This window comes from Seriola dumerili, unplaced genomic scaffold (genome assembly GCF_002260705.1).
Source record: "Seriola dumerili isolate Sdu_G_001 unplaced genomic scaffold, Sdu_1.0 BDQW01000129.1, whole genome shotgun sequence".
In the NCBI taxonomy this organism is placed as follows: Eukaryota; Metazoa; Chordata; class Actinopteri; order Carangiformes; family Carangidae; genus Seriola; species Seriola dumerili.
The window spans coordinates 1,510,576-1,523,277 of NW_019174384.1; the positions used below are offsets into that span (position 1 = coordinate 1,510,576).

The window sequence follows — 12,702 nt, forward strand, 5'->3', positions numbered from 1 at the left end:
TTAATTTCTCCCTCTTTACGTTTTACCACCTGTTCTGATGACTGAGTGAAGCACCACAGATGTGTCCCAAGAAGTAATTTAAAAACAAAATTACTATTTTGATCCCCAACTGTAATCACTCAGCACATGCAAGGAAGAAATAAAGGCCAGAGAAGAAAAATAAATAAATAAATCTAACTTTACCAGGGGGCTCCATTTTGTCAGCAACAGTTGAGGAGTTGTTTGTGTAGCAGATGCTGCCGTAGGATCAGACAGTATAACCGTCATAATTATGGAAGGCACTGCTTCCGATAACGTTGTATAAAAAGACAAACAATATCTTTATAGTGGGCATTGCCACTGATAAAAAAAAAACAAAAAACTTAAGTATAAATAAGGTCTCTCAGTGTTTTGATGGCAAGAGGTCACAGCAAAAAGCTCGGACAGGTGCGATGTGTTAGGGTGGAGCCAGGAGGAGGCGATTTGTCAGAAACATTTCATTTCTTCAAGTATTTGTTGCTGGTTAATTTTTTTTTTTTTTTTTTAACTTTTCTCCTTCTGGATCTTTGTGGGACAAAGTTTCTGTTCCCCACAAATAAAACTTGAATATACGCCTGTATTTAAAGGGTGAGACGTTTGATTGACAGCTTGTGCTTAAGTGCCGATACTGGAGCTCCTACATAACCTCAAAACTTAATTTCGACCATACACACACACACACACAAACACACACACACACACTCGCATCTTTTCTTTTTTCTTTTTTAGATTTCGTCGTCGATGTCCCAGATGTCTCCCGCCAAGGCGTTGGCACACCCCTGCAGGGTCCAGGTGGCCAGGGCCAGCTGGGTGTGGAGCTGCTCCATGTCGGTGATCTCGGCGATGGACGCCAACGTGTGGGAGCCCCGGCCCAGCAGGAGGTGGCGGAAAGGAGCCTCAATGGGGGACACGTACGGAGAGAGGAGGGAGTGCTCAACCTGGAATGACAAAAGGGAAAAAAGATCATGATGCATTTGTGATGAGAGAAACTAGGTCATGAAAGCTTGTGGAGACAGCGGCGGGGAGAAAGAGAAACATACAATGAATAGGAAGTGTAAAGCAGCAGTTGGCTTCACTTCATAATTATTACTTTGCATCGAATAAAAGTGTATTTTAGATTATTATCAGTTCATACACACACATTTCTGATACTTTTAGTGTCACTGTTTTTTGTAAAAATGACTTGTGGGTTCCTCAGAGTCTTACCCTCATGATCCTGTCGTTGAGGATGCGACAGGCCTCCTTGTCATTGCAGTCGGTGTTGTCGATGAAGGTGTTGATGTTCTGAGCGGCTCGGCGGAAGGCGTTTCCTGCTCGGTTCAGCCAGTTGGGACTCACGCCCTTCAGCTGACCAGACTACAGAACAAAAAAAAACAAATACACATTAACATGGGCAAATTTCTTATAATCACTGCACTGCTTTGGTTTCATGTGCAATATAGATGTTTCTGAGCTGTATATGTAATGCGTGTGCGTGAGAAAGAGAGAGAGAGAGAGTGAGATCGACCTGAGAGAGCTGGTTGATGCGTTTGTTGACCTTGGACACGGCCTGGATGATGACGTTGCTGTAGCGGCTCACATCCAGAAAGAGCAGGTGGTTGTGGACCAGTCGCAGAGCCATCTGCCCGGCAAACTGCGCCGCCAGCGCCGTCATTTCTCCGGTGCGATGGTTGGTTTGGTAATCGAGGTGATCCATGTTGTCCAGGCTGGTGCCGTAGTAAGGGTAGCACTCGGTCTGTGGACACAAACACACATAGATACACACATAAGAGCAATATAATCTAATCAAAATGTCAAGTGTGGTGAGATAAAGAGCTGATCCAGGAGCAGCTGTAGTACTGTCATTTAAAAGCTTCAGTATAAATCAGATTTCTAATCATATTCTTTCATCAAAGAGGAGGGTAACATCCACATTTTTTTATTGGAGAATAATATTAATATCATTAAGACTCACATTGGGGGAGATGAAGTGGAAAGAGATGGAGGGAATTCCAGAGAAGGCCAGGAAGGGATAGGCGGGGTCGTCCATCTTAATTGGCTTCAGTCTGTTACCACGATAATGTAAAGTTATTGTCCAAAAAACCTGACAGCTAGGAAAAGTACTGGTGTGGTTGCCCGTGTTTAAACAACTGTTATATTTTAGAATTAAGCTTTTTCTGTTTATGGAAAACACAGGTTGTGTCTGTAATTGGTACAGAAACTCAAGTACTGTATCGGAAAGCATTGATGAATTATTGGAAAACACCCAGTGCTAGATTTCTATAGTTTCAGTTTCCGATTAATCACAGTATTTAAGGAGTTTTTTTTTCTAAAGACTAAAAGAAACATAAAAACTTTCTTCCTTAAAAATCATGGAAATAACTGACACTGAAAAAACAAACAAAAAAAAAAGAAACAAATCTGTAAAATAAGATGATTTACAAACTGGTTTCCCACTTACACATTGGCCCGCCAGTTACTCTTTCCCACCATGTCGTACACAGTGCCAGCGCCGACAGGATTCCTCACCTGTGTGGACGAGACGCATCACAGTCAATAAAAAAACTCAACTGGTTTGTAAAGGAAGTGTGTCGAACACGGCGCGGCGTGCCGTCACCTCTTTCATCGTGCGCTCAATGAGGCTGTAGAGCAGCGGACTGGCTGAGGCCACGAAGCTTCCTCGACCTTGTGAAAAAAAGATCCTCAGTTAACTGACAAACCTTTAAAAATTTCAGGTCTGAGTTGTGTGAGTGTAAACTGCACATACCCATAACTGCTCCGTCCAGGTTTATGTAGGTGAAAACACTTCTGTCAATAGACGACATATAACCCTAAAAAAAAAAAAGATATTAAAGAACATTTGTAGTACAGTAAAATATTTTCTTTTATTGTGCGTCTTCATCCAAGTAGCATCCTTGCGGTTCTTACCTCCAACCACTCGGTGGCGCCAACATTTCCAAACTCTCCAGCACACCAACTTGCAAACACAATGCTTCTCCTCGGCCTGAATCCATCTTTAAAAATAAAAAATAAAAAAGACATTCACATGAATTAGATTATTGATTTTAATCACTTAAGAGTTTACCACGTTATCATGACACCATGATACTAAAACAAGCCTCTCTACTCCCAACAATAGGTGCAATTTAAAACTGAAAGAAAACAACACGCACAGACAATATAAAAGAGGTTTATTCTGAATAGAAGGCAAACAAACAAACATCAGGCGTCATCTAAAATCAGTTTGCCCTTCATCCAACATCCAGTTTAAACTAAATTCAAAAGAAGACGTGTGGAACAAGAAGAAGAAGAAGGATAATATTTCTTACCGTTCTCCACCATATTGTGAAAAGCCTTGGCCAGTTCCATCAGTATGGAGGTGCCAACAGCAGCTCTGGTGTAACCTTTACCCCAGGCGTCTCTCTGAGCTCCCAGGACCACATAACGATCTGCAGACGCCAACACAACACGCGTTACATGTACAATGAAAAAAAAATTTAAAAAAATAAAATAAAAAATGCTAATGTGGTTAATCTGAGTGAAAAATGTTTAGTCCTACCAGGATCAGTGAATCCTTTGATGACTCCAAACACATTGTGGAGCTCCCTGTTGACCAGCACGTTGTTCACCTCCACAGTGATGTTCTTGCTGCCTCCCAGTCTGTAAGACACCGAGGTGAAGCCGCCTTTAAAACCGCTGCTCATGTCTGATTCAGGACCGTCGATTGACCTAGAGACGAGGAGAGAGACACGGGCAGGTGAATGACACAGTTTACTGCTGTGGCCAGTTTTCCAGTTTTCACGTTTATTATTTTTTTTCATTATTAGCCAGTTTAGCAAATTTATCTACAGAATGAGTCAACTTTCAGATGGTAAAGAAATACTAAGAAAAGTTATTCTCGCTGTGACCAAAGTTGAGTCTTATACTCCGGGTGTGTGCACTCTTACTTTAGGAGAGTAGAGGCCATGTTGGCGGTGATGGTCTGGGCTGGGATTTTGGGGAGACCAGACGACTGAGTTGGGGGGAACTGGGTGTGGTTGAAGGAGGGGAATCCCGGCGTGTAAGGGTCGCCTGAACCCAGATGGACCTGAAGGCGACATGAAAACAAAACTTAACACACAATGGTATTCTGTGCTAAATGAGACTTTACTGGCTGCTTGGTTTATTGGCTTCTACATTTGTGTGTGCAAACTTACGTGTCCATACAGTGCTGTGTCTGCTAGATACTTGTAATCCTGAATGTCAGGGTAGATTAGAACAGCAGCGGCCCCCTTTGTCGCAGCATTATCCACCTGACGAAACAATAGAAACACAAAGAGAAGCTGAAATCGAGCTCCCCAGAAACCAAGAAACTGATACAACTGATGTGATGACATGAAATCAGCACATACCATCTCTGCAAAACTGATCTTTCCACATCGGAGCAGCAGCACGCTGCCTTTCAGCTCAACGCTCTTCTTCTGCAGAACGTCCAGATCCTCCTGACGACCATAGTTGCCATACACCAGCTTGCCCTGCGTACACACACACACACACACACACACACACACACACACACACACCCACACAACACACCCACAACACAACACACACACACACACACACACACACACACACACACACACACACACACACACACACACACACACACACACACACACACACACACACGTCAAACATACCAATACATTCAACATACAGCTAAAAATGATCCTAGCAACAGACAAGGCAATTAAAACTGCATAAAAAACATTAAGTGCTAATTAAAAGAAAGGGAACATTTATTAAAAGGAAGTTTAAAAGTTAAGAACAGAGACATAAATACAGGATCGAAGGCCAAGATGGTTCATGATGAGTATTTAAGGCGCAGTTTCAAGTCCTGCACATTTAAAAACACAACCAGTGACAGGATCAGGCCTTCAAAGAGACGAGACAAGGATATCATGCTACCTGAACTCTGATAAAGTGTTGACCTTTTTAAACTTTTGATCGACTGTACTGACCCACCTGAACTTCCCCAGTAGCACTGTAGGCCAGATACCCTGTGGGCTTGAAGACATTCGACTCGAAAAGGACGCGGTTTGGCTGCGTGCTGGCAATAAGAAGGAGAAAAAGCTTGTTACAATTTTATTATTGTGTTTTTGTTTTGTTTTTTTTGCTCTGGCCGGTCAGAACCAGTTCATTTATCAAAAGGTGTTGTTTCAACCTGTTTGGCATCTGCAGCTGAGCGAAGTGAATATCAGTCCATGGATCCATTTCCAGCTTCTTGAAATCATCAAAGATGAGGTTTGCCAGATGCATATCATCTGCACTTCCTGCGGAACGGCTGGGCCGATCAAAGTCCCTGCGAAACAAAATCTAAAATTTAGTTTCACTTCAGACTCCTGAAATGACTCATTTAAAATTTAACCACATCTGGAAAAGGGCCTACAGACTCAGCCTCATGTGCTCTTAGAAGACACAACATACTTTCTTTTAAAAGAAAGAAAGCTAAGAAAAGAGTTTCGAAATGAGCGACACATTACATGGTTTGGAAGGAAAGTGTTTTCAAAATGACAAGGCCGAGCGGTTTTTCAAGGCTTCAGGAAATACAGCTTCTATTCAACATCACCAGTTTGTTGTACTGGGATGACAGCCTTTCACCCAGCAGTCTGCAAACTGAACACTGAACTGTGCTGGGTTTTATTGTTGAGGGGTGGCACCAGCGTTCGCATAATTAGTATATTTAGTGGTATTTAAATTTACTTTCCATTTGTAGCAGCAAATGCAAGTGAAAAGTCAAAACTGAAGACAAACACGAACTTCCTGTAAATAGCCTGTGATCCTGCCGAAGAGCTTGGAGCTAGTTTTTAATTTGATGAACCCGTTAAAAACAAAAATAAATAGCATTTCAAATGTGTTTGATATTTGTGTGAATCTGGAGGTTCAAGTCAACAGAGGAGGAGGAGGAGGAGAGATTAGCTGCTGGCTGGCTCTTTGCCTGAGGGTCATCCATTACAGTCATGAAACTTGTCGGATGTTATCCCTTACATAATCCACATTGTTGTAACCTTCCTCTGTCTCATTTGTATTCTCTGCCTTTGTGCAGTGTAATACTCTAAAAATAAAATGTTCTTCTCATCCAGCTTATTCACATTTATTATTCCCTTCGCTCTCACAGGAAGCTGAAGGCTATTAAGACTCAATTATACCTGGCTGGTAAAGGAGGATTTACTTTGAGAGACTATTTTAATTGTGTTTTTTAACCTGGGATCATTTTCTTATTATTAGTTGAGAATTCAGCTCCAGGTTTGTTTGATTGTTGGCTGTTTGCTTGGTAAGGTGTGTTAGTTTCTGGCTGCACCCTTCAGCATAATGACATTAAGCTGAGTGTGGTTTGAGGGGCGTGCACGTTAAAACTTTACCTCAGAGTCTTATCAAAGGCCTCGCTGGTGAGTTTCTGAGTGAGGAGCTGGGTAAGGTCCTGCCAGTTCAGCTGTGGGTCTGGAGCTGGTGCGGAAGCAGGCGGCGACGTCTCGATCTCAGGTTCCTGGTTCACTGGAGGCTCCACTCGAGGTTTACGGTGGCTGATGAAACCAACCATGTAACCTTAAAGACACACCGACACTGTTTTAAAATACAGCCTGAGCGATACCACACCTGCCGACACATTTAAGTTTCAAAATACAGATGCAGCTGCGTACACCCCTTGAATGGGGTTGTGGGTTGCCAGACTGTGGTAACAGATGGGTTGATGATGTACATGTGTGTGTGTAGATTGTGTGTCTGGCAACTTGGATAACGTCAGACAACCGTGAAAGTTACATGAGTTTCCCAGGAGAGACAACATGACGGGAGGGCGCCGGGACACTTGTGTGGGCAGGTACACAATACATCTGTGGGCCAGTTGTATCAGCTGATTTAAGCTAATTGCAGATATGAGCTTATTGGTGCTCATAAAGGGCAATAAGTGACAAGAGATTTAAGTAATGGAGGAGTCCATCAGCTGATCTGACGAATTGTTGATTTACCCAGCAACAATTTCATCAAGTGATTCATTATTTAAGTAATTTTTTTAAAAAGGTGAAAATGCCAAAATAGATAAAAATAAATAAAAAAAACACTGGCATCCATTTCTAAATGTTGGTTGGACTGTTGGTTGAACAAAACAAGACGTCATCCACTAAACAATTAAATCACTTAACCAAGAAAATAACTGACAAATTGGTCACAAAAATAAAGATAATTGTTAGTTGCAGCCCCGAAATCATGTTTGGTTGGCATAGCAACACACTTAAAAAGACGACAGTAGGCGTGACCTACCAGTAACAAATATCAGCAGGGCTCCCAGGGCCAGGTAGCAAATGTTATGCCGGCCCTGACGCAGAGGAACTGGCCTGAAGCTCGGGGAGCCCCCCGCCTGGCCCTCGACCTCCGTGGTGTCATCTGTGGCGTCGTCGGACAGTTTGACCTCAACGTGCCTTTCTCCGTCCTCCGCCGGCTGCAGGGTGAAGCGGCTGTACTGCTCGCTTTTAATCTGGAGTGAGGAAAAACAGAGGTGAAGATAAAGGAGAAAACTATGAGAGCAATGTGCCTCTGATAGCAGCTACAGGAGAGCGTGACGCAGCCAAGTTCTCACAGAGGACCAGTTTATCTTTAAAAGATAGTTTTTAATTTCAGCCACTGAGAAATGGAGCAAGACATTACACCGTCTACTCCAGCTGCTCAATCACAAAACAAACAGCACGTAAACTCTCCACGTAAACAACAAACACTCACCATGTTGTTAAAGGCAGACCTCAGTCGATCCATTGCTGCTGCAGTTATCAACCTACGGACGAGGAAAGGAAAGAGAAAGAGAGACAGAGCAGTTTGTTATTCATTCACACATTTTTCCTGCATGAAATGTCGCAGCATAGATAATAAGGTTAACTTTCAATGTTGAACTTTGAGAGGGAAGGAAGAGGAGGAAGAGGAGGAGGTGGAGGAGGAGGAGGAGGAGGAGTGGTGACGTGTGGTGGTTCAGGTTTTGAACAGAGCTGCTTTCTGTAAACTCTGAGGGTGGAGACTGTTTTCTCTGTAAACAGGCCGATTTCCTGAGGCTGAAACCTAAACTGGAGCAACGGCATTAAAATCTCTATTTTATACACACTGTACTGTATGTCAACAAGTAACAGGACTGGACCAACAGGACTGAGATGTTGATGATATTATAAGTTATATTGTAAGTTTTTTGCTTCCATTAATGAATGAACTTTGATTTGTGAGGTATTACATTCCCTGAATATGACAAAACTTTCCTTTATTATTATTTTATCCATCATCAACTTCTCCATTGATTTGAGAAGAAAAATAATCGGGAAAGTCTTTGATCATTGATTAATCATTTTCCAAGCACTTACTGTTTTTTTTTTTTTACATTTTATAAACATATACATAGTAGATTGTGTTATTGTGTTGTATTATGTGTAACATCTAGAAGAAACTATTTAAATATGTTTTTGCAAGCGAGTGTAATGGAATCACACGTCAACGTTCAGGGTATTTCCAACAGCACACAGCATACATATGTTTAGGGCATCTCTTGACAACTAAATCAATCAAAAGGATGAGATGTGTCATAATCTCAGCAACTTGATCCCTGAGTAATATCCGGGGGAAGGGGGGGACCCTTGCCAGAGCCACATATACCTGCAACAGCTTCTACCATGTTGGTGCCTCTGTATCTTTCAAAAAGAGACCAGGAGTTGAAGAACAGGAAGCTTTGTATTCTGGCTACATTGTTTTTAGGCTTGTCTGGTTAAATAATCAATAAACGATAGTGAATCATCACTAAGTTGTACTCGTGCCTATTTAAAGATGAAACACACCTTGTTAACCTGGTAAACATGACCCTGAGGTGTTGTTGCCACCTGACAATAATACTTTGTTTCATTCATAAACACAAATGCAAAAGTGTGCTTCGACTGAAAACCTACATTCCTTGTCCTCTATCGTACAGTACGTCTTCTACCTTGTGCTTAACGTGACTGATGTAACTACACACTAAGCCTTCTAGTTAATCAGAACACATCCTTATTCCTGACATGCAGCAGGAAACAGCTATTGATTCCTCTTTCCCTAAGAGATAATATAAATATTCAGAGTGTCCAGATTTCATGCAATTATTTATTAATGAAAATATCCTGAAAATTGCACACGTTTTTTTTTTTTTTTTTTGTCCTGTGTTGACTGTAACTCATGAAGTTCAGTTTCAGGCAGTTTCCGCCCTCATAACTGATAACAGTGATTCAAAAACAGCAGTATTACACCAGGGGGGTTCCAGAAAGCAGGTTTAACAAACTCTGAACTTAAGCCCCGAAACCTGAGACGTGAAACTGGAGCTCGGATACTATGATTGCACCATGGCAACGGGTAAATACGGAGCAGAGCCTCCACATTTTAATCCTGTGAAGCTTAAAATATGCGACAATACACATTTATCTTTAAAAACCATCAGCTGCAGTGACAAGAACTCGAGTCGGAGTGGAGAAAAGAGCCGATGCGTTGACACTATTACATTTTATTCAGTGCAGCAAAGATTAAAATTATTTATAGACATGATTGTAACCGGTAGTGCGACTGAGTGAACTTCCAGACGTCTATTTTACATTTAAAAATCTTCCTCAACAGCATATTTTCTATATTATTTATCATGTTATAGTTCAGCAAGTAGTACATTTTAACACTCACCGAGCTCAGACTGGTTTCTGTGTACTTTAATGGCCTCCACAGTCACCAGATCTGGATCCAGTTGAACACCTTTGGGATGAAGTAGAATAGGAGATTGACAGCATGAATGTGCAGCTGACAAATGTGTCGACACGATGTGATACAATTATGTCGAAAAAGAGCAGAGACTCAAAGGGAAGTTTCAAACATCTTGTGGAATCTATGACACGAGGAAATGAAGCTGTTTTGACAGCAAATGGAGGAACTACCCAGTATTAGAGCAGTGTTCCTAATAAAGTGCTCAGTGAGGCGACCTTTTTTAAAATCTTTTCAGCTGCACTACAATCATCCCCACCCAGAAATATCCACATAATCTTGGATACGAGACGTATGTATAGACGTGTAGACGTATGACGATGTATGTTCCATCAGTTCGACCAATCACAACATAAGAAATGCTTATTCATAGATCAGTGTCTCACATGTCTACAGTGAGTAATATAGTAAATGTTTCGGTGCAAGGGAACCGAACCTGACACCGAATCTCCACAGAGTCGCAGTGTTATGAAGACGGGAAGTGTATAGATTTTATGCTGAGCTGAGGATGACTGTGTAATATTTGAAGATAATTACAGAGACTGTTGTCTCAGTAAAAGAGATCTCCATTTCTGGAACAAGAAACTCAGCTCTGACTGAGCATGGCTGAAAAGCTCAGTCATGCTATGCCTCTCTTGAGTTTTTTGTCTTGCTGCACAGGATACAAAAACCCTCTTGTCGTGATTTTGCTAATTACAGCCAGACAGATGCACCTGGTCTACAAGTAACAAGAAATTTCCTTTATGGGGCGATATTTTCACATTTCAGAAACTGAAACCAGGGTCTGTTTGGAGACTGTGATTTAAAGAAATGACTTAAACTGTTAATTACTAGAATAATTTAGGGATGCAACTAGGGCTGAACAATTGATCGAAATATTATCAAAATCACAATATGGCCAAGTGTATATCCAAATCACAGGAGCTGCAACTTTTTTCTTACGCCAGCATAAATTACATCATCATTTTATTTTTTTTCAGTGAAAATTAAAAGCAAAGATGATGATCGCAGGATAATCACAAAATTATTAATTATTTTTTTAGCACAGGTTATAATAACTATTTTTATTAATTAATTTATTTTTAAAATAAAATGTTAGAAAATATTGAAAAATGCCTTATCACTATTTCCTATAGCTGAATATAGCATAAACAAATTACTCAGTCAAAAACCCAAAATTCACCATTATAAAAACTATCAAATATTCACATTTGAGAAGCCGGTACCTGTGAACTTCTGGCATTTTGCAAAGAATAATACCTTAAACATTTATTTGATTATCACAATAGCTGCTAGTAGACTAAGTGATTAATTAGCTAATCATGTTAACAGACACAGCTCTTTATTAAGCACATATAAGGAATCTTCATTAAAATATTTATTTTAAGCTTACATTTAGAAAAAATCTTTACCAGTCAAGCTGTGTTATTAATCTTATTATTTATCATGTGGGCGAGTCATATTATTCATTAGAAAAATAAATAAATAAAATCTATATCAAGTGTAGACCTATTTAGTACCTATCATTTATTTATGAGCATCACTTACAAATGTTTAAATTAAAATATAAATAAATGGGGCTAAAGAAACCGTTAGGGAGTGGTTGGCCTCCATGACACTGCATCATGTCCTAACTCCGCATGACAACACAGGTAGGAGACTTTCTGACTTTTTGACATTTGGAGAGCTTTTACCTGTCTGACCAGATTTTACTTTTGAATTTTACTTGAGAATTTCGTATTTTTGGGTGCGAATAAACCTCCATGCTCACTCAAACCTGACGAAGCATAAACAGCAATTTCACATTGGAACAAACAGTCCAATATTCTGTCTTTAAATTAAGTACAATGTGGTTTTTTTTAAGCGAAAAAAGGCGGACGTGCATGTTCCAGCCTGTAACTTACAGGGAAGCAGAAAACGGCTGGTTAGCTGCATCATTAGTGGTTAAGCTAGTGGGCAAAGCGTTTCTCCTTCATGTCTGCTCTGCTGTGACCGGAAGGAAAACTAACGTGAAGGGCAAATAAGAGAAACAACAAGCTGATAATTTTAAGATTTAAATTAATAACTGCGTGGTAAATGACGGTTTACTCACCTTTATTGCAGAGCCGGTCTCTGTCTGGTGCACATTTAGTGTGCCCTTTTCATTTACGAGTGAAGCACATCCGCCATCCGTGATGTCATAATCAGTCACGTGCCCGTGCATGGACGGATTTGGTCATTTAGGGGCCCGAGACAAACATTACTGACCCCCCACCTAAAAAATTCATACTGAGGTATTTCTACTCGACTATTTCCACTTTATGCCACTTTACACTTCAAAACTAAATTCAAAGTTGTACTTATCTCGTTACATTTGACACCTGAAACATATAATGAAATTTTCAATGCATCAAATCTGCTTATTGAGTTAAACAAATAAAAACTATTGTTCGAGCATCTTAAGCTGCAGCTGCACTGCAATAATTTCCAGACACCCCTGCGAATGAATTTAGCTTGACTTGAACGCATTATTGCAGATGCCATCAAGCAACCAATGTGAGCAAGAGTGGGATGAAGGTGCTGGAAATAGCATCTGCACCATTGAGACTCCTCACTTTGTGTGTGTGTGTTTGTGGTGTGTGTTCCCACATGTACAGTAGGTGGCGAGATTTAATAGAGACTCAGCATACCCTGTAATAGCAACACTGTCCCAGACGGTGTCACCTTAGTGCTTTGTGTTAAAATTACTTCTCATCTCAGGAGAGAATTAACCTCCATCTCTGGATGAGAAAACAATTTGTCTCTCTTAAAGCAAACCGCACAGGCAGCAGCAGCACAGATGGTACCTGGTTTATAAGAGAAGATGTGTGATCAGTCACCATAATATCACTTTGTCTTCTTCTCTTTTTTTTTTCACTTTTAGTTTACACTTAATGTGAA

At 40.7% G+C, this 12,702-nt stretch overlaps 1 protein-coding gene across 1 annotated transcript; it reads right to left on the bottom strand.

Moving 5' to 3' along the window:
* Positions 1-538: 538 nt before the first annotated feature.
* On the bottom strand, positions 539-11,895 carry LOC111224349 (transferrin receptor protein 1-like). The gene is made up of 20 exons (XM_022748804.1): positions 11,876-11,895; positions 9,709-9,777; positions 7,756-7,807; positions 7,300-7,513; positions 6,402-6,585; positions 5,204-5,341; positions 5,005-5,089; positions 4,389-4,511; positions 4,194-4,289; positions 3,945-4,084; positions 3,557-3,726; positions 3,327-3,446; positions 2,926-3,011; positions 2,765-2,828; positions 2,615-2,682; positions 2,459-2,526; positions 1,973-2,063; positions 1,526-1,753; positions 1,225-1,374; positions 539-956 (listed from the first exon to the last, which is right to left on the bottom strand). Exons 3-20 carry the CDS (start codon positions 7,786-7,788, stop codon positions 744-746), a joined length of 2,271 nt encoding a protein of 756 aa, XP_022604525.1. The 5' UTR covers positions 7,789-7,807; positions 9,709-9,777; positions 11,876-11,895; the 3' UTR covers positions 539-743.
* Between the last annotated feature and the right edge of the window lie 807 nt (positions 11,896-12,702).